Consider the following 21,362-nt stretch of genomic DNA (forward strand, 5'->3'; position numbering starts at 1 on the left):
CCTTACCAATCCAACTCACTTAAGAAGCTAGCTAGAACCGACTCATTTAGCCCGATCGGCCTGACCCCCTTAAAAAAAGTCTAAAAACCTATTTTACCACTAATGTTACAAAATATGAGTAAAGAATATATAAGACTAAAATATCCACATTCTAAATGGGACATTCAATTGTTAAAAAGAGTGTAATTCTTGCAACTTAGATTACATTTTAAAGACATGATTCCCTTATATATATAATTCCCTTGGATCTTGCTAAATGGGACATTCAATTGTTATCAATTGTTAAAGACATGATTCCCTTAGTCCCGGAATTGTGAATGTTATCCTCTAGTAGTAGTCTTAAAACCAATAGTTTAATCCCTTTAAAAAAGGATTTTAGGGTAGGCACATTTAGAGCCCGTTTAGATTTAAATAAGTCCATAGCCCGTTTAAGGCTTGTTTAAGGTAGCCTGATTAAAGCCTGACACCGACTAGCCTGATTACAAACCGTACCATGCCCCCCAGATCTAGGCCTGTTTAAGTAAACGGATGTTCACAATGCAAGGATTTCACACCGCTAGGCCGGTTAGGCCCGACCGATTGACGCCCCTACCCTTCCATGCTTAATCATTGGAGATTTCAATGAAATCTTGACTGATGAGGATAAATTTGGCGGTTCCCCTTTCAAGATTACCCCCTCTTACGATTTCCTTGAAAAACTTCATGTTGCATATCATTTTGATGAGATCAAATTGAATGGTAATCCTTTCACCTAGTCCAACAAGCAGAAACCACCAAATTTTATCAAGGAATCCATCGATAAAGCTTTTGCTTCTTTCTCCTAGTTAAGCCTCTTCCCCTCTGCCTCCCTATCTAAACTCCCGTCTGTCGGCTCTGACGACAATGCAATAATCCTTCATACCACCCCTTCTCAACCCAGATATCGTAAGTTATTTCATTTTCAGGATGCCTAGGTATCTGACCCTAATTTTTTCCCCTTTTGTCTGAGATCATGTAACAATTTGGCTAATGACAACCATATGGTCAAACTAGTATATTTTAGTAGAATCCTATCTCAATGGAATCACTCTACGTTTGGCCATTTTGATAGCCTGAAACATTCTCTATTTCAGTCCCACATTACGTTAAATAATCACTCTTACCCACCTTTGGATGAAATTGCAAATGTTTCCTCCAACCTCCAATGGATCCTTGAGGCTGAAGAAAAATTCTGATTTCAAAAATTCAGACATCTTTACATGTCACAGGGGGACTGGAACACCAGATTCTACTATACTGTGTCTAAGGTCAATTGCAGAAAGCATAGTATTGATGCCATCCTTTCTAGCTCTGGTACTCTCATCTCTGACCCTAAAGTTATTTCAAAAGAATTTTCCACTTTCCTATCTTCCCTTTTTACCACATCTAATCCCTTTGATCCATCATTTATTGAATGTCTCTTCCCACGCATCATAACCAACCTTGAAGTTGATATCCTCACTAGAACACTATCGTTTGATGAAATTCGTAATGCAATATTCTCCATTGGTGCTTATAAGGCCCCAGGTTCTGATGGATTCCAACATGTTTTCTACCCAAAATTTTGGGATCTTACTATTGTGGATGTTTGTAACTTCATCACCAATTTTTTTCGGGACATCTCCCTTCCCTATGGTGTCAATCATACATTGGTTTGTCTTATCCCTAAAAGAGAACGTGCTTCTCATATTGAGGAATTCAGACTCATTAGCCTTTGCAACACCTCTTATAAGATTATTGCAAAAAATTTGTCAGGAAGGCTAAAGGGAGTGCTCCCCAAAGTTATTTCCCCTTTCCAATCAGCTTTTATCCCTGGTAAACAAATTACTGACAACATTATCATTGCCTAGGAAATTTTTCATTTTCTCAGATATACCAAAGGTAAAACTGGGTATGTTGCCATCAAGCTTGACATGGCCAAAGCTTATGATAAACTTGAATGGGGCTTTCTCCGTGCTCTTTTCGACTTTCATGGCTTTTGTGAGAAATGGGGTGATATGATCAGTTATCTTATTAGTTCTTCAACTTTCTCTATCAAACTTAAAGGTATTGCTTTTGATTTTTTTGAGCCCTCGCGGGGGATTAGACAAGGATGTCCGCTAAGTCCATTCCTGTTCATTGTGGCTATGGAGGCTTTGTCAAGACTCCCTTCTTCCTATAGGGACCTTAAAATGTTTAAAGGTATCAAGGTGGCACGGCGCTCACCTTAGATTTCACACTTGTTCTTTGCTGATGACACATTCATTTTCTATCGTACCACCCCTGAGGATGTATCTACCATCAAATGCATCATTGACATTTTTTCTGACTTGTCTGGTCTTACCATTAATTATGGGAAAAGTGGTTTAGCTTTCAGCTCTAATGTAGAACATTCCAGGAAATTAGCTCTATGCAACATCCTGGTCATCCAAGAAATGAATAATGAATCTACATATCTTGGCACCAATTTATTCCCTACTAGAACCAGGGGTAACAAGTTTAACCACATTGTTCAAAGAGTTAACAAAAAATTGGCTACGTGGAAATCTAACATTCTTTCTTTTGTAGGAAGGATGGTCCTCGTCCAATCTGTTCTTTCATCCACACCGTCTTACCTCATGTATTGTTTTGCATTTTCCAAGGTTACTTGTAAAAAAAAGGATTCCATATATCTCCATTTTTGGAATGGAGAAACAAATCAGACAAACAAATCACACTTAATTGGATATAATAGAATTTGCTCTCCAAAACATGAAGGTGGTCTCGGATTAAGGACCTCTGAAACTCAAAACAAATCTCTTTTGTTGAAGCTTGGATGGCGCCTTATTTCTGAGGATAATGCACTTTGGGCACAGATTTTAATGCATAAATACTTTCCTAATAGGTCTGTTTTTTATCCTATCACTTTGAAGAAAAGGGATTCTCCAAGTTTGTAAGTATTCTTCCTATCCTCAGGAAAATGGTATATGTGAAAATCGAGAATGGAAACAAAACTAGATTCTAAACTGATCGATGGATCCCTTCCATTCCTAACTTTAGCCTTCCTAATTTTGATATTGCTAACCATTTGAACTCATCATCCATGTGGGTTAGTGATGTCATTTTAGGTATTGAATGGAATGCTAGTTTGCTTTCGTCTATGACACATATGCCCCTCACCACTAAAATTTTACGAATTCCCATTTCCTCTGACAATGATAGATGGTGGTGTCATCTCTCAAAAAAAGGGACTTTAACCACCAAATGGCATCCAAAATTTTAACATATGGCAATTATACTAATCCAATTGGACCATCTAATAGGTATACACGCTCATCTTTTTGCTCACACTGGTGGCGCTTCTTCTGGAAACTCAATGACCACCCAAAATTTAAGATTTTTTTCTGAAGAGTTGCTCTTGGTGGAATCTCTACCAAAGACATCTTGGGAAAATGGATGGACATTGATCCAACTTATGGACTTTGCCAAAATCATTATGAATCTCTTTGGCACACCTTCCTTTCGTGTGAATTTTCCAAGAGAATATGGGCGGCTAGCTTATTGGGTTTGAGAACAGAAAACTTTTGTGCTTTATCTTTTAAGTCTCTTATACTGTCTTTTTTTAATTCTAATATTATACCTGCAGATGATCTGAATAACTTCATTACTATTTTTATTATAACCTGCTATTTCCTATGGACACATAGAAATTGTTGTTTTATGGTTGTCCTTGTTGGCAACCCGGCCACGTGGCGGTGATAACGTGGCCAGTTTGGGTGACGTGGATGAAAATGATGATATGGCAATGTCCAGTGTCACCAATGAGATAACAAAGCCGCTTGGTATGCATGGAGTGGTTTAATACATCCTTAATAGGTGGTGCGGGTTTCTGGGTCAAAATTGGCAAAATTGGCCTATTTATGCTCGGGGGCATTTTCGGTAATAGAAATGACATTTTTGGAAGATCAGTTCTTCATGAAAAATATAGATTGTAATTTACCTAGTCCAGTGCATTTGATTTCGTCGCATTCCGATACCTATGAAGAAGTTATGGCATTTGTGGCAGTCGAGGGCAGTTTCGGCATTGAAGATGAATTTTTTAAAGGAAGTGTTCTACATGTAACAATACGAAAAAAAACCCATTCTTTCCAACGGTTCTGATTTCATCGCATTCCGATTCCGTATGAGAAAGATGCATTATTGGAAAGGTCTAGGGGCATTTTGGTCTTTTTACATGGCTAAGTCAGATGATTGAGTATTCTGGAAAGTCGTAGAGCGTCCAGTTACGGTTCTAACGCAATTTCGTTTCATCTCGATCGGATATCGTATGAAAAAGTTATAAGTGTTTCCATGAAGCCGGTTCAAAAATCCGAACTAGAGAATCAACAGATGCTCTCGGTGTTGGGTGGATTTTCTAGATTTTAATTTTCAAATTTCAGGGGATTTTATGTAATTTCAAGGTTTTAAAGGTCTGAGTTGATAAGGGGTTTTTGGCATTAAAGTTTATAGAAGCAGGGGGCTTATGTGTATATAAGAGAATCAGAGGGACCCTTAATACACGGTTCAGATTGAGCCACGTCGGTCAGATTCAGATATGACGGTTCGTGCAAGAGCTTGCATTGAAGATGCTTATCCGAGGCTTCTCATTGGTGAAATGTATTAGATATGATGGTTTGGCGCCTCACCATATTGAGTCTTGATTGTGTGTAGCGCTTGTGCATAGAATCTATAAAGAGATTCTCCATATCTTGATCTAAGCCAATCATATCAGATCGGTTCCGATTTAACGGTCAATATTGATGGAGCTTTATTAAAGTTAGCCGACAGCGTACCGTGAAATGTGCTACACCACCAATCGGTGATCGACAACGCGTCTGACAATGTCAGCGCATACGTCATGATGATGTCATCGAGATTCAAAACCTACGATTTAGATCTATTGTCCGTTGGTTTAATCGGACGACACCGATTAAGAGAAACCTTTTGATGAGATCTACGGCCAGATCTACGCCTCGGTTGCACGCGCCACCGGTGTAGCCTACGCCACCCCTACGAAGATTCTATTTCTGGCTATCTTATTGCTCCAACTTCAAATAGTCATATCTCCCTCATTTTAACTCCGATTTGGGTGATTCAAGTTAGAGATTCTTCATCTCTCCGAGCTCTACACACCAGAGGGAAGAAATCAGGTAGAGGGGTTGCTGAGGTGGTCAAAAAAACGAGTTGAAGCTCATGGAAGGCAAAGGGTTTGAATGAAAGACTTCCATCCTCTTGCACTTCATCCATAGCCCCCATTAGAGGCTTAGGAAGCTGCTAGAAACCCATGTAGCAAGCTCTATTGGTTGTTACCAAGAGAAAAAGAAAAAAAGAAAATAGAAGAGAAGAGAAGAAGAGGGAAATAAAGAAGAAGTTTTTTCCCTCTCTTTGTGTGTGTGTGAATGTGAATGTGAATGCCATTGTTGCTCCATGAAAGTAAAGACAAGGAGAAAAGAAAGGAGAAGAACCTAGAATTTGGTTCTTGTGAGTTGCTTCAAGAAACCCAAGTACCAACCGGGGTTGAAGCATTGGCGGCACCGAGACAACGTGGTTGTGGTCTGCATCAAGTGGAGATCGACATTATTGCATCTCCGACGGTTACTCCTTGCCAAGGTAACCTCACTTTTGTCAAATTTCCATTATTATAAATCATTGTAGGCAAGATGTTTGATAAAATGCCTAAGTGATAGTTGTAGTCTATTTGGGAGAAATTTGCATGTATGAGTGCTTCACTATAGGGCATTGTATAAAGCCCAACTTTATTTTATTGGTATTCAGTGGGTGGTGGACACAGGGGTTATGTGTTCCTTGGTAGGTACAACTACCTAAACCTATTTGCCGTGGGTGCGGCCTCTTAGATCATTCTGAGAAAATTAGGGTGAAGACCTAGCCATTGTATGTCATTGGTGGAAACTGGGAATGTGTTCCCTTGGCTGTGGATGCAGTCATAATTAGTATTGAGTAAATGCTGAGCCCAATAGTGGGTATTACTCCATGCATATAGGCAACTGGCCGAAGCACGTATTTCTTGTGTTGTAGATGTATATGCTCGTATTTGTATTGTGGATTGGAGTGCTTGGCTGCAGAATGGGTGTGTACATCTGGTAGACCTGACTACTTGGTGGTGCAGTGTGGATGTGCATACGACTGTGTATGTATGTGACAGTGATTACCGTGTGAGGTTTATGAGACAGCTCTGGGCAGCAATACAGGTTATGTGAGTAAGTTTCATGCAACAGTAAGAATGGTCAGTGATATACATAGCAGCTCTGGGCAGCATCAATAGACTGTGCTATTGAAGTGCAAATAGTGATTGCCACATCAGGGGTATAGTTGGAAAGTGAAAAAATATTTTGCACACTGATTCACCCTCCCTCTCAGTGTCAATCGGGACCCAACAGAAATAAAATCATTTTTGCTCATGAAAAACCTAACCCCTTTTCTGTCCTCAATCCCATCAAGCAATTGACTAACAATTACTGTCAAACTATTAGGAACCAGCTGATTTCTCCCCAACCAACAGTTCCTGATATAATATGTTTTCCTACCCTACCCACACTCATACTTGTATGTTCAGCAACCACTAATACTAATAAAACCATCTCTGCTTGGGCTACTTGCGTCATTAACAATGGAAGATGTGTCTCATTATATGCTGATTACATGATGACAGGTGAAACCTTTGAAGCCAATGATAGAGGATTTCCATATGGGTTGAAATGACCATGCAATGATAAGTGGAATATAAGGAAGGTATGGGGCGATTAGGAGGAATTGAGTCACATACTACTTGAAAGCACTACGACAACATGGCCTTAGAGTGCAGTCCCTCTTTTTCTCGATGTTGATTATTTTGTATCTATGCCAGCCTACATGCTTAGGCCTACAAATGAAGTCGTTATACTGATGCAACTTGTTGCTACTAATATCATTACTAAACTATCACACATAGACATCACTAATCTGAACATTGATGTACTTAGCCATATATAATTATTGAATTTTCTTTCTTCCGATAAAATATATATATATATATATATATGATGGGTTTTTGTGCACCTATGGTTGACGTCATCACGAATCCCCAAAAGGGTGGTGGATTATGTGTTACTATCTCCAATGTGAGATATCCAATCCAAGTTTTTCTGTTGCTCAATTGGGTTCCAACCAGCACATATCAAATGACACACATTGGAGATCTTAGATGCATAGTTGACCAGATGCTAATTAATAAAATAGTAAAAAGTGAACCCAGCCATTCATCATCTAATGCCCATGTTGGATTGTTAGGTTGTGCTTGGTAATGTTTCGTATCAAAAACAGAAATTTTAATTTTCTATGTTAAAATATTGCTTTTTTTTTCAATGAAACTGTACGACGGAACTACCTTTTTCTTTCGTAACTTCTGGTTTTTTTTTTTCACTTTTTTCCAAAAAAAAAAAAAAAAAACGAAACACACCATAAATGCACCAAATGCTTTATTCTTATTCCATTTTTTCATTCCCATAAAGCAAAAAAATTCAGAAACATTTTTTTAGAACGATACCATACACAGCCTTGGCATTTTCTAGAATATGATGTTATTGAGAGAGGCTTAAAACATAGGATGAGAAGCAGAAAAGAAGAAATCATATGAAACAAGGCAGCCATAAGGAGATCCAGAAATACTGAAATTTGTATGAAACAACCTTCTCAGAGAAATGGGTAAGTAGGGGTGAAATAGGGTCGGGTTGGGCCAGGTTTCTTAAGACCCAAGCCCAACCCTGCATCCCTTTAATTGGGCTCGAGCCCGGCCCAACCCTGCCAAGGCCTGGAAAAATTCAACCCTAACCCGCCCTCAGGCCTCAGGGCAAGCCGGGTTGGGTCGGGTTCTAACATCTATCCCTTTTTTGTTTTTTTAACGTACATCTAATGCTAAGAAATCATTCCAACAGATTTATTAAAATCAAAAGTGGGTGATGAATTTATACCTTATATTATGTTATGTATTGGATTTTTTAAAGTAAAAATGTAAGCAGTGTGTGCATAGAACATTATAATATATTATATTATAACCTATATTACAATGTATATATATATATATATATTACACATATTATATAATTAGGGACTCAGGGTTAAAAGTCAGGATTGGGTTGGGTCGAGCGGGCCTAGAACTCAACCCAGGCCCGACTCGACCCTGACCCAGGGTTGGGGTTTTTCAACCTTAACTTGCCCTCAGGGTCAAAAAACTTTACCCAAGCCTTGTTAGGGCTCAGGTCGGGTTCGGATTGTCAGGGCCAAACTTTCACCCCTATGGGTAAGGGCATCTGAAAAGAAAATGAGGTTTTGGGGAAAGAGGAAAAAAAATAAAAAATAAAAAGCTCCAACAGATATTAGCTTGTTCAAACTGGGAAGGGAGCTGTGAAGAGATCCAAAATAGACAACATGAGATGGTGCCATCGGATGGACTCATTGCAGATTCGTGCAGTGGGAATTTAATTTCACTTTTATTAAGCAAAACAAGATACACTGAGACCCATGAAGCAATATAGCCACACAATCGTGTTAAGAAAAGGCATTACCATATGGAACCCTTTTCATATGATACAACACTATATATGGAACCCAAACTGTACGGTAGTCACACTCTTCACCTGGATAACTATTATTCAGTCTAGGGATGGATAGATACTTTCACCATCCTAGTCTTCCATGTTGATAATGCACCTTAAACCTTCACCCTTCAACATATACTCGAAGGCCTTGTTGATTTCGGAGAAAGGGAGGCGATGGGTAATGAACTTATCCAATTCTAATTCCTGCAAAAAGAAAAAAAATCTCACTCAAGGTTGTGGTCCATGATATACTTGCATGATGGACGAACTTCCCCATGAATCTTTATAATTTTACCTTGTTCATGTACATATTGACCACAGAAGGAATGTCAGTTCGAGGTTTGTAATTCCCAAAGAAGGTCCCCTTTAGTGTCCTCTCATTGAGCAAGTTGATTGGCTTAGTCTTGAAGACTACATCCTTGTTGGGCACTCCAACAAGCACAGCTACACCCCATCCCTGCAAAATGGTTTCAAAGAGAAACCTTAAATGCCAATATGAAATGAAGGAAACCAAGCCAACTGAAAATTGTTATAGCAAAGATGCATACATCATGAACACATTCAAAAGCAGATATCATTGCATCAATATGGCCTGTGCATTCCACACTCCTGTCAACTCCACCATTTGTCATCTCCATAAGTACCTGTGTTTTGGTCAAGTGTGTTTGGGGGGGGGGGGGGGGGGGTAGAAGTGAGGACAAACTTGGTAAGTTACATAAGACCATTGACACAGACATAATAACAAATAGACACGAAGACACATTTCTACCTCCTGCACTGGTCTGTCATGTTCCTTAGGATTCACAAATTCAGTGACACCAAACTTCTTGGCTGGAAAAGAAAGAATGACAAAACAGGAAAAGAGTCAGAGCTTAGACAATACCAAATAGGAAATGATCAGGTTTCACCAGTAATCTCTCCATTGCAATGTTGAGGAATTAATTTGGAAATACTGAATATTACCTTCCTCGAACCTCTTAGGATTCAAATCTACTCCAATAATCCTTGATGCACCAGAAATTCTTGCCCCTTCTGCAGCCTACACATAAAGGTGAGAACATACCTTATAAATCAATAGAACAAACCCCCACATCAACAGATTCAACACAGAAAGTGACACATGAAGTCAACAGTTCGCAAATACTTACAGCCAATCCCACAGCTCCTAGACCAAAGATGGCAACTGAGGAACCTTTTTTCGGCTTAGCCACATTTAGAGTTGCACCCAAGCCTGAAATTTGAGAGAAAGAATACATTTTAAGCAATCATGTCTCTGCAAGCAAAAGCAACAATTTGAAATTCCATTAAGGCAGGAAACCTGTTGAAATGCCACAACTGAGGATGCAAACTTTATCCAAAGGTGCCAAAGGATTGATTTTTGCAAGGCAGCCCGAATGAACAACAGTGTATTCACTAAATGTGGATGTTCCAAGAAAGTGATTAATTGGAGTTCCTTTAATGGAAAATCTAGATTTCCCATCATTAATCATGACTCCTCTGTCTGTGTTTATTCTCAGGAGATCACACATATTGCTTTCCTCAGACTTGCAGTGCCTGCACTCCCCACACTCCCCTGTGAATACCGGTAGTACGTGGTCTCCCACTTGTAGGTCTGTCACACCTTCTCCGACGCTCTCCACAATCCTGTCAGCAAGATTATTTAATGAGGATGCTCCCATATGGCAACATCAAACTGCACTGATCTTTACTTCATATACCAGACCATTTAGTAGAATTGAATATTTGTTAAAAGATGAACCATATTAACTATCATCAGTTAAATAGCTCCAGGATTACGATGCATTTTGACTATTTCCGGATATGATTTCATTTTTTTTTTGGGATTGGTGAAAATGCTGTTGGAATTAGGGAAAATTACAAGATTGCTCTAGGTGTCAGTGTACTAAATTACCCACCCAATCTTTGGTTTAACCAAATTACCCAAAACAAAGATTGGTATTACAGAACTACCCAATATAGTGCCCCACCCTCATCTAAATTTGTATTACCCAATATAGTGCCCCTCCCTCATCTACTAACATTTTTGCCCCGACTCCACTCTACCTTCTCCAATCACCATCTCCATCTGCTTTACCTAAATCGTAATGATACTATTATCTTTGGGGCACACATGTTATATCCAACTTTTAGATATTCTTGTGAATAAATTTCTTTATTTATGAAATTGAGGAATCACATAAGGAAATCTTGATAATGAGATCTCACCACTTAGCATACTTAGCAGTACAAAGATTTTAACAGCAAAGTACTATATAATAGCAGCTAAGGAGGGACAGAGTATTACTCACCTACCTACACATAAGTGCACAAGTCTCTCTCTCTCTCTCTCTCTCTCTCTCTCTCTCTCTCTCTCTCTCTCTCTCTCTCTCTGTTAAGTTTTAGGGTTTTAAACTCTATAGTGTGCAGAGCTCTTGATCATGCAAGTGTTGCTCGTGGGTGTTGTTGATCTTCCTGTGAGTGCTGATGTAGTCAAGTTTTTTATTCTTGAGGAGGTACCAAGTTTGAGGTACAACAGGTAACTCTAAGCCCTCTCTTAAAATAGAATTGTATACCCTACTACTACAGGAGGCTTGATGATAGTTTTTTAATACGATTAATTTTTAAAAAGCGCTATATTCCGCAACTCATGTTAATTTGGTGAAGCTCTGTAAGTAGCTTCTTGATTGAATTTTCTGATTGTAAAATCTTCTCTTAAGTTAATTTGAGGTTTCAGATATTTTGAATAGGAATCCTAATTGTCCTACAGTTTTCTGAACCCCCCCCTCTCCTGGTGCATTGTCATGAAACTAAATGGGTACAATAGAAAATATGTGGATGCAGAGTCAACAACATACCCAGATGCTTCATGGCCAAATATGCGAGGAAACAATGGTGTCTGGCCCTGAAAATCCGAAAGACCAAATTGTTAAGGCTAGAGGCAACGAATTAACTTGAAGGAAATAAATCTTTTTTTTCTAACTGTAAATGACAGTCTGAACCAGAAGTTTATAATCCCCGAAGCCCAAATGGTGAACCCAACTCCCCAACTCAGCTAACTTACTAACCAAATTAGGCTCTTCTCCATTAACTTTACGAAAACAAAACCAATAAACATTCCAAAACAGAAAGAAAAAGAAAAATCATAAGCATTTGGGAATAGTAGAGAAGAAAAGGAGATGACCCATCAAGGATAATCAGTTGCGATCGTAATCATACTAACCTTAGCCTCCCAGAAGTAGAGATCGGTATGACAGAGTGAAGTGTACTGAATCTTGATCCTAGCTTCCATAGCCTGCGGTGGAGCCACCTCTACTTGCTCTATCACCAATGGCTTCCCTGCTTCCCGTGAAACCGCAGCTGTTCAAGCACACAAACATGTGTAAGAATAAATATAACAAATTTTAAGACAAAGATCAAGAAACCCATGTCAGAGAAGAAGAAAACAGAGCCGATTTCATGCCTTTGCAGGGAATTACAAGACCCGAAGTAGAACTCGACATGGATACCATAGCTAATCTACTGAACATGTTTGCAGAACTCAACTACAGAAAAGAGCTCAGAAGAGACTGGATCTCAAAGGAGCGGAGGATGAAGAAGGTAAAGGAAGGGGTGATCTATTATGATCAGCGAACATCGCGCATGGGTCGACCAGGACTATTGCGTGGTTCTGAGATAGATAGAATAAACATGTGTCGGTGCTTCCGAAAACTGTTTGCGTTGAATCCTCTAAGAATTGGACGTATGGAATATGGTGAATGGAGTCTATGGGCCACTTTTGAGTCCAATGCATCTACCTCCGACCAATGTATTCTAAGAAGGAAACTAAACCTGTGAGCTTTCTTCGGAGTGCGCGCAACCAAGGGGCATGTGCGCTGAGCACCCGCCTGCGCAGAAGAGGATCTCGATCCCTTTCGTCTGTTTCATTTAATAGATTTCAAATCTATGGATGAAAGGATGAGAGATGTGCGGGACTGTTCTCGTATGTTAATCTGATCCAAATGCTTTCTTCCTGATTTTGTCCTCAACCCTGTTCCTATTTTACTGTTACAAATTGATAAAATTGATAGTAGGAGTGTTATACCTTCTAGATGGGAATGTGCTATTTGTGATGCTTCTTCTAATGATCAAAGAAAAGATTAGGGTTGGGTTTGTTTTATTTGATCCATCCCTTGGTCGTTCCAGATATTGCAGAAAGCCTTGCATTGTGATTTCTCTTATAATGGGTTATGGATAATTGCATCTTCCATTTGGTATTTTTTTCTGAATACCTGCATGGAATCAATGTTGTTAATGGTGAATTTGCTTCGGACTCCCCTAAGCTCCAAATAATAACTCGGGACATCTATATTTTAATTGCTTGTTTCTCTAGGCTGCAAGTTCTTCACATGCCTCGTGCTATGGTTCAGCCTGCTCACATCCTTGCTACTCAAGCTTGTGTTTTCCCCACTTTTGCCTCTTGGGATAGTCCCCCAGGATTGGCTTCCCCTTTCCCCTTTTTATGTTCTTAATCTTTGCTATACCGCCAAAAAAAATTGTTGATTTTCTCAACATCTCTTTTAGAATTGTTCATGTATGCACACTTAAGTTGTGTTTGGTATGTATTCTTCAAATAGATTTTGGGTTTATAATATATTCTAAACTTAGAAAATAAAGAAGGAATTGGGTTTCAGACTGGAATCCATGGTGTGTAGCTCAATCTTCTTGGTTTTATCACCATGACTTCTACAGGGTTTCCACGGGTAGATCTCAATCCCTCGAGTTATTGATGAGATGAGGAAGTACTTATCATTCTCCGGCAGAGGTTCTAAGTTCGCGCATGCATTTTTTTTTTTTTCCATTGCCTACTTTATGTCAATATGATCTTAAAGGTTCTAAATTCGTGCATGTGTTTTTTCTATTCCCTACTTTATGTTGATATGATCTTAATGAGGTACAAGGCTTTGCATCTGACATTTGTTGGGCTTTCATCTTTGGTTTAGAATACATTCTAAAATGAGAGAGAGAGAGAGAGATTAAGTAAAACTCTCTCTCCCTTTTGCTTAACTTTTCCCTTCGTGAGTTTGTGTGTATGTGTGCCTTCTTTTTCTTTTCTTGTGGTCATTGTTCTTGCACATACATTTTGTTCATTGAACACTATTATGTTGGAGTTTTTAGTTTTCTGTTACTCAACATATTTCTTTCATTCCTCCGTTGGTAATAGAACCTGGATCTCAAACCCTAGCAAGAGCAACAAACATTGTTTGGGTAAAACACCTTCCCATTATTTATGAGTGGAATTACGACTTTAATTATAGTAGTCATATGACAACATGAAAACAAATAATCCTCCCAAAATGTATGCGAACTAAGAAATTGTATCTAATTGGGAATTGGTATATTACTCTTGAAACCGTATTATTCCCACGAAGTCATATTTGTTTCATGACATTCTTGGGAATTAACAATGCAACACAACAACAATTTGTAAAAGAAAAAAAAAAAAACGAATCACATGCACACAAAACACACAGATTTACGTGGTTCACCCAAGATAGGCTATGTCCACGGCTGAGTGATAACCAGAGCTTCCACTATTTCGATGAAAAATTACAAACTCCTCATAAGTACATATTAGGATTTAAAATGTAACCGCAAACGTACGGATCAATGTAGCTACGGGTCAAACACAGGGAGAACAACCACTTTATTTTTTGCTTCTTTTAACAATTATAAAGTGAACCGATTAATAGTTGTGATCTAATTCTAATTAACGTCCTAAACATATGTATCTAAAATAACGTCATAACCATTCGTCACCTAAGAATTTAAATACGCAAGCCACGTAATTAAAATTAAATAAATAAATAATTGAAAATAAACAACACATGCAATTAAAAAGCAATTAAAGAAAAAAATGCTGAAATAAAAATAAAGTAAAAGAAATGGGATAAAGCTAGAGAGAGGTTCATAAGTAGGTTTCTCTACTTAGCCCGAGGGATGCATCATAATATGAGCTTCCCTATTTGACCAGAAATTCACTCTTACAATGGTTACTCTACTTGGCTTTAGGAAATGGAGGCAATTAAAAATAAAAACAATAAAATGTTAGTTCTATGGCTAGGAGGGGCAAAGCCAACATATACACTAGCCATGAACCTTAGGGGAAAGGGAAAGCAATAATGTAACGATTGAAATTAAAATCCTAAATTAACAAAGAAAGGGAAGTCAAAAGAGGGAATAAGAAGAGGGGAGAGAAGACTACTGAAGAAACCTATCTACCTGAATCAATACTTGAACTTGAAAACTTGGGTGATTTGAGATACTGTCAACCCTAAAACTATATTGGGAATGAACCAAATCTAAAGTTTTTAGGCCTAGAGAAAACAAATCTTGAAAGAAAAAAAAAAACTGAACTTGAAAAAGAGATGTTCCACGGCTTGTGATCTTGTCACCTAGATCTAAGCTTAGAATTATAACTTAAAAATTACGACTCAATTGCATAAATCATAAATCATAAACATAAACAACTGAATAAAAATAAAAGAATACTTGCATTAATTGAAATTAAAAGCTATTACAAAAGTGATTAAAGCAAAAACAAAGAAGAACTAAAACTAAAGAGAGTAAGAGGGGGAGGGAGAGAGAGCAACTAAAAAAAAAAAAAAAACTAAAAGAAGAATGAAGTGTTTCCCCTCCTCTTACATGAGTTGTATTTATAGGGAATGAGGAGGTAGGATAACAAATTTCTTTTTCCTAAAAGGGGAACACCCACAACTGGTAGGTGAGATATTTTGAGACAAAAAGTGTTAAGGTGGAGGAAAGAGAAGAGAAAAATAAACTTGGAGAAATTTTTTATAATATTTTTTCTTATTTTCTTTCATTTTTTTTTTCTTCTTAAGCAAGAAACCCTTCCCACGATTTTCTTTGCTTTGAAGATTTAGATAATCTTCTAATTTTATGTAGAAATCCCCTTTATGCCATTAATGCTTTAAGTTAGTGAAAAGCAAGAAATCAATAAAATTCTCCAAAAAAAGACAATCATGAGATTCAAACTTGAAACCTCCTAGTGAGCAAGAAAATTTTACATACCATGGCTCACCAACTACACTAGGTAGTTGTTGTTGGAGAGATATGAAGCCCGATAATGCTTAAAGCCTTTAAAATATAAAACTTACAAAAAGAGAATAAAACCTAAGATAGCTCCAGTCTAAATATGTAAAAATACATACTTTACTACTTAGATTTCACGCATAAATGTGCTCATCGAATTCCTCCACATTTAGACTTTGCTAGTCCTCGAACAAAACAAAAAGAAAAATATTAAAATATAAATAACAAAAAACTTAACTCACTTTTCATAGGAATCACGGTTGCACTTAGCATGTGTAATAAGCCTTTAAACCCCTATGTCATCCCTAGTGGACTAGTTGTGTCTTGTGGGTGTTTGCAGTGAATATACACCCAAAATTCAGAATAAACAAATCCCAACCTTGGCTAAAGGTAAGGGCCATACCGATTCGGAGCAAGATAATTCCTCTTACAAGGGACCCCCACACTTGAACTTTTATTACCCCATATCAATTCCATGCACTAGCATATTTCTTAATTTGGAACTCACCTCATCTTTTCCAAAACATCCTTATCTTAAGACAAAATCACTTGTGAAGAAATAGGGAATCAAGGACTAAGGCGTTAGAGTATTTTTTACCAAACATGTTACCAAGCATTAATGACATTTACACTTTTTTTTCCTTTTTTCGCTTAATAAACTCTATTATATTTCACTACTTTTGGCCTGAATGACATGGTAGAGAAAACACCAGACACCTAAGTTACTATGTAGCTTCACTTTTTGCATATGCCCACATAGACAATGATGCCAGAGTTTTTTTTTTTTTCAAAACTTTCATCCCTAAGAATTTTGATCAAGTCACCACGCTTCCTGAGACGCAATGCCTTGTCTAGTTCCAAAGGAATCAACTCTTACTCTTCTTCATACCACAGTTCACACTTCATTTAAAAGTGTGCATTTGTCAACTCATGCCAAATTAAAAATAAGGTCTCAACTCCAAATCAAGTGTACAAAAAAACTAAAGACTTACATATGGTCCAACACCATAAAACAGGGGTCTCTTATTTTTCAAAAGAAAGTCACATCTCAAGATGCAGGCTTGTTTCTTTCTTCTCAACAAGGTTTTTATACGTTCAAGATGGGTAACTTAATAAAAATTTTTATTTTCATACATCAAGAAACCGAATGGTATGATCAATAGCCAAAAGCCAAAGTAGAACTTCATCCTTAGCAAGCTCAAAAATAAAAAGAAAAACAAACAAAACAAAGTGAAAAAAGCAAAAACTGGTTTCCCCCACCCCACACTTAAGTCATGCAATGTCCTCAATGTATGGAAAAAAATTAAAAGCGAAGACAATGCAAGGGGGTCATACCTGGTTAAAAGTTAGTCATCAGTGTAAAGAGGTTCATGGAGATCCATGACCACTTCATTACTTGTAGTAGGAAACTCGAGAAATAGTTTCAAACGCTGACCATTAACCTTTGAAATTATTTCTGTTCCTAAATTCAGAATCTCCACAGCCCCATGGGGATATACATTATGGACAATAAACGGGACATGCCATCGGGCTCTAAGCTTACCAGGAAAAAGATGCAATCGAGAATTATACAATGAGATCTTATCATCAATTATAAAAGATTTGCGTAGAATGTGCTTGTCATAGAAGGCTTTGATCTTTCTTTATAAATCCTAGAATTTTCATAGGTATTATTCTTAAGTTCCTCCAACTCAGATAGTTGGAGCCTGCGATGAATTCCTGCATCAGACAAATCAAAATTGAGCTTCTTGATGGCCCAAAAGGCCTTATGCTTCAACTCAACTGGTAAGTGATAGATTTTTTCATACACCAAACGGTAAGGAGACTGTCCAAATTCGGACTTGAATGCAGTCATATAAGCCCATAAGGCATCAATGAACCTAAGGGACCAATCCTTACGATTGGGATTAACAGATTTATCTAAGATTTGCTTGATTTACCTATTAGACACCTCCACTTGGTCACTAGTTTTGGGGTGATAAGGGATAGATAACTTATGGGTGATTTCATACTTTTTCATTAAGGTCGATTACAAAAATGGGTATCCCTATCACTAATTATTGCACATGGTGTACCAAAGCAGGAAAAGTTGTTTTCTTTTAGAAATTGAAACACCACTTTGCGGTCATTAAATTTACAAGGTATGGCTTCTATCCATCTAGAAACATAATCAATGGCCAAAGGTATGTACAAATTCCTAAAGGAATTAAGGAATGGTCCCATAAAATCGATGCCTCATACATCAAAGATCTCAACTACCAAAATAGGGTTGAGGGGGATCATGTTCTTTTTATTGACACAGCCAAAAGACTGACGGGCTAGACAAGTCTTGCAAAAATCAAAAGCATCTTTAAAAAGTGTGGGTCAATAAAATTCACATTGGAGAATCTTTGCGGTAGTCTTCTTAGGTCCAAAGTATCCACCACATGCATGATCATAGCAAAAAGATAAGAATGAATGTTGCTCATGATCAGGCACACAACGTCTGATAATTTGGTCAGGATAAACTTTAAAAAGATAAGAATTGTCCCAAAAGAAATGCTTAATTTGGGAAAGGAAACGATACCTATCTTTGGTGGACCAGTGATCCAGAGTCACACCTGAAACTAAGAAGTTGACAATGTCAACAAACCATGGTTCACTGGACACTGCAAGTAACTATTCATCTAAAAAATTCTGGTTGACTGGAGAATCAACAACCAAGGAATTAAAAAGCTAGAATAAATGGTCTGCAACTAGGTTTTCAACTCATTTCTTATCCCTAATTTCTAAATCAAACTCTTACAAAAGTAAAACCCATATAATGAGATGAGCTTTGGCATTCTTCTTCTGAACTAGGTATGTAAGAGCGGAATAACCAGTGTACACCACAACATGTGACCTAACTAAGTAAGATTGAAACTTTTCTAGCGAAAACATAACAGCTAAAAATTCTTTTTCAGTGGTTGTATAGTTGAGTTGTGCATCATTTAGGGTCCTACTAGCATAGTAAATGACAGTGGGAAACTTATTAATCCTTTAATCCAAAATCGCTCTTATAGCAAAATCTGAAGCATCATACATCAGTTCAAAAGGTTCAGTCCAAACAGGTGGTTGAACAATGGGTGCATTAGTCAACTCCTTCTTAAGTTGCTTGAAGGATTCTAGGCACTCTTTAGAAAACTTAAAAGTTTGATCTTTGAAAAGTAATGAAGTAAGAGGTTGGGCTAACTGACTAAAGTTCTTAATAAACTTTCTGTAGAAGTCCGTATGCCCTAGAAAAGATCAGACGTCCTTAACAAATTAAAGAGGTGATAAATTATCAATTAAATCCACTTTGGCTCTATCTACTTTAATTCCCTCCTTGGATATTACATGGCCTAAAACAATACCAGATTTAACCATAAAATGACATTTCTCCTAATTCAAAACTAAATTCTTAGATATGCACATTTTCAAAACTAGGAAAAGATGGTGAAGATACTCAGAATAAGAATTTTCATAAATTGAAAAGTCATCCATAAATACTTCTAAGAATTTTTTGACCATATCAGAAAAGATGCTCATTATGCATTATTGGAATGTAGCAGGGGCATTGCAAAGCCCAAATGGCATACATCTGTAACCAAATATTTCATATGGACATGTAAAAGTGGTATTATGTTGGTCATCTAAAGTAATTGGGATCTAGTTATAGCTAGAATATCCATCAAGAAAATAATAATATTCATGTCCCGTTAACCTCTCTAACATCTGGTTAATGAATGGCAATGGGAAGTGGTCATTCCAGGTTACCACATTAAGTTTTCTATAGTCTATGCACACTCTCCACCTTGATTGGACACGGGTTAGAATCAGTTCGTTATTGGTATTAGAAACTACAGTAACACCAGACTTCTTAGGCACTACATGAATTGGGCTTACCCATTGGCTATTAGAAATAGGATAAATTATTCTATAATCCAAGCACTTTAGGATCTCTTTCTTAATGGCTTCTTCTTTGAGGTTCTATGGATGGTTTGGAATCCTCCATAAGATGTATATGATGTTTCACAATAAAATGACTTATACCCTTGATATCTACCATGGTCCAACCTAGGGCTTCCTTATTGTCATTTAACACTTTAAGTAACTCCTCTTCCTAGCTAGAAGTCAAATTTGAATAAATTATTGCAGGAAGAGTCTAGTCAGGCCCTAGAAAAGTAAACCTCAAATTAGATGGCAACTCCTTAAGATCTAGCTTAGGGGCTCAACTATGGAAGGTTTGTGAATAAAATTGGAAAGGGGTCCTAAGGGCTCCACAGGTGTGTTAAGATTCAAGACTTCAGAAAAAAAATTTTCACTATCATCGTCTAACTCATCCATACACTCTTGAAATTTTGAATCAAAATTAATATCAAAGTTGATAATTAAATCATCAGAAAAATTCAAAAAATCCTCAAGCATATTGATCTCTTCTTCTATATGTGGTTACTTGCCTATCCTATATATGTTAAACTCAACAGTTTGGTTGCCAAAAGATAACCTTAGGAAATCATTCTGGTAATTGATTAATGCATTACTGGTAGCCAAGAATAATTTTCCTATAATTATTGAGATCTCATCCTTGGTTGAGAAGGGTTTGGTATATAATACAATGAAATCAACAGGGAAAATAAATTTTCCCACCTTTAGTAAGAGATCCTCAACCATCCCTTTAGGAATCTTAACAGACCTATTTGCCAACTGAAGAGTAGTTCCAGTGACTTTCAATTCTCCCAATCCTAGTTGCTTGTACACATGATAAGGTAAAATATTTACACTTGCGCCAAGGTCGAGTAAGACATGCTCAATATAGATATTACCTATGACATAAGCTATGGTAGGGCTCCCTGGATCCTTATACTTGACTGCTATAGGTTGAGTAATTATAGAACTAATGGTACATGTCAAGAACGCCTTTTTGGGCACATTAGTGATACGTTTGTGAGTACACAAATATTTCAGGACCTTGGCATAGGCGGGGATCTGGGATATTGCATCCAAAAGATGGATGTTTACTTCTACCTATTTGAAAACTTCTAAAATTTTATCCATGGAAGCAGTCTTCTTTTTGTTCACCAAGCGATTAGGAAATGGGATAGGAGGAACATAAGGACTGTTAGAGATTTTCCTTTTTTCGAAAGAATCATTTTTGGTTTCTTCAACTAAATTATTTTTAGTTTCAAAAAAATATTTAGGTTCATCAGAAAAACCTAGAACAAGAGGCACACATGTGTCCTCAATTGAAGGAGAGTTAACAGGAGTAATGGATGATGAAGATTTAGGAACACTCTGTTGGTACTCTCTACCACTCCTAAGGGCATAAACAACATTACATTGGTTGAATGGCCCTTGTTGGGTCTGACCTTGTATTATATTCAGTGGTGCATTAGTTGGTGCTTGTGAACTAACAGGCTGATGATGCCTAGGGTTAGGCTATGGTTGACTGGGTAAAGTTTCCTTCTCCCTCTCACGCATAATTGAGACAACTTAGGTGAGTTCTCTCGTAAGATTTTGACAACTTAGGTGAGTTGGTACTCTCTACCACTCCTAAGGGCATAAACAACATTACATTGGTTGAATGGCCCTTGTTGGGTCTGACCTTGTACTATATTCAGTGGTGCATTAGTTGGTGCTTGTGAACTAACAGGCTGATGATGCCTA

General features: G+C 37.6%; 1 protein-coding gene and 1 long non-coding RNA gene across 3 annotated transcripts; one reads left to right on the top strand and one right to left on the bottom strand.

Annotated features, from left to right (window-relative positions):
- Positions 1 to 8,477: 8,477 nt before the first annotated feature.
- Positions 8,478 to 12,568, bottom strand: LOC122089443 (alcohol dehydrogenase 1-like). 2 transcript variants are annotated; one of them, XM_042659189.1, is made up of 10 exons: positions 12,438 to 12,568; positions 11,830 to 11,966; positions 11,465 to 11,511; positions 9,928 to 10,253; positions 9,758 to 9,840; positions 9,573 to 9,648; positions 9,379 to 9,440; positions 9,158 to 9,253; positions 8,905 to 9,066; positions 8,478 to 8,813 (listed from the first exon to the last, which is right to left on the bottom strand). In XM_042659189.1, exons 2-10 carry the CDS (start codon positions 11,896 to 11,898, stop codon positions 8,697 to 8,699), a joined length of 1,038 nt encoding a protein of 345 aa, XP_042515123.1. In that variant the 5' UTR covers positions 11,899 to 11,966; positions 12,438 to 12,568; the 3' UTR covers positions 8,478 to 8,696. The 2 variants fall into 2 exon arrangements, with proteins under 2 accessions (XP_042515123.1, XP_042515122.1); XM_042659188.1 differs by lacking the exon at positions 12,438 to 12,568 and adding an exon at positions 12,070 to 12,393.
- On the top strand, positions 11,008 to 13,658 carry LOC122089444. The gene is made up of 2 exons (XR_006143323.1): positions 11,008 to 11,145; positions 13,338 to 13,658. It is a non-coding gene; the product is annotated as an uncharacterized LOC122089444 (long non-coding RNA).
- Positions 13,659 to 21,362: the final 7,704 nt, after the last annotated feature.

This window comes from Macadamia integrifolia, chromosome 9 (assembly GCF_013358625.1).
Source record: "Macadamia integrifolia cultivar HAES 741 chromosome 9, SCU_Mint_v3, whole genome shotgun sequence".
Lineage (NCBI taxonomy): Eukaryota > Viridiplantae > Streptophyta > Magnoliopsida > Proteales > Proteaceae > Macadamia > Macadamia integrifolia.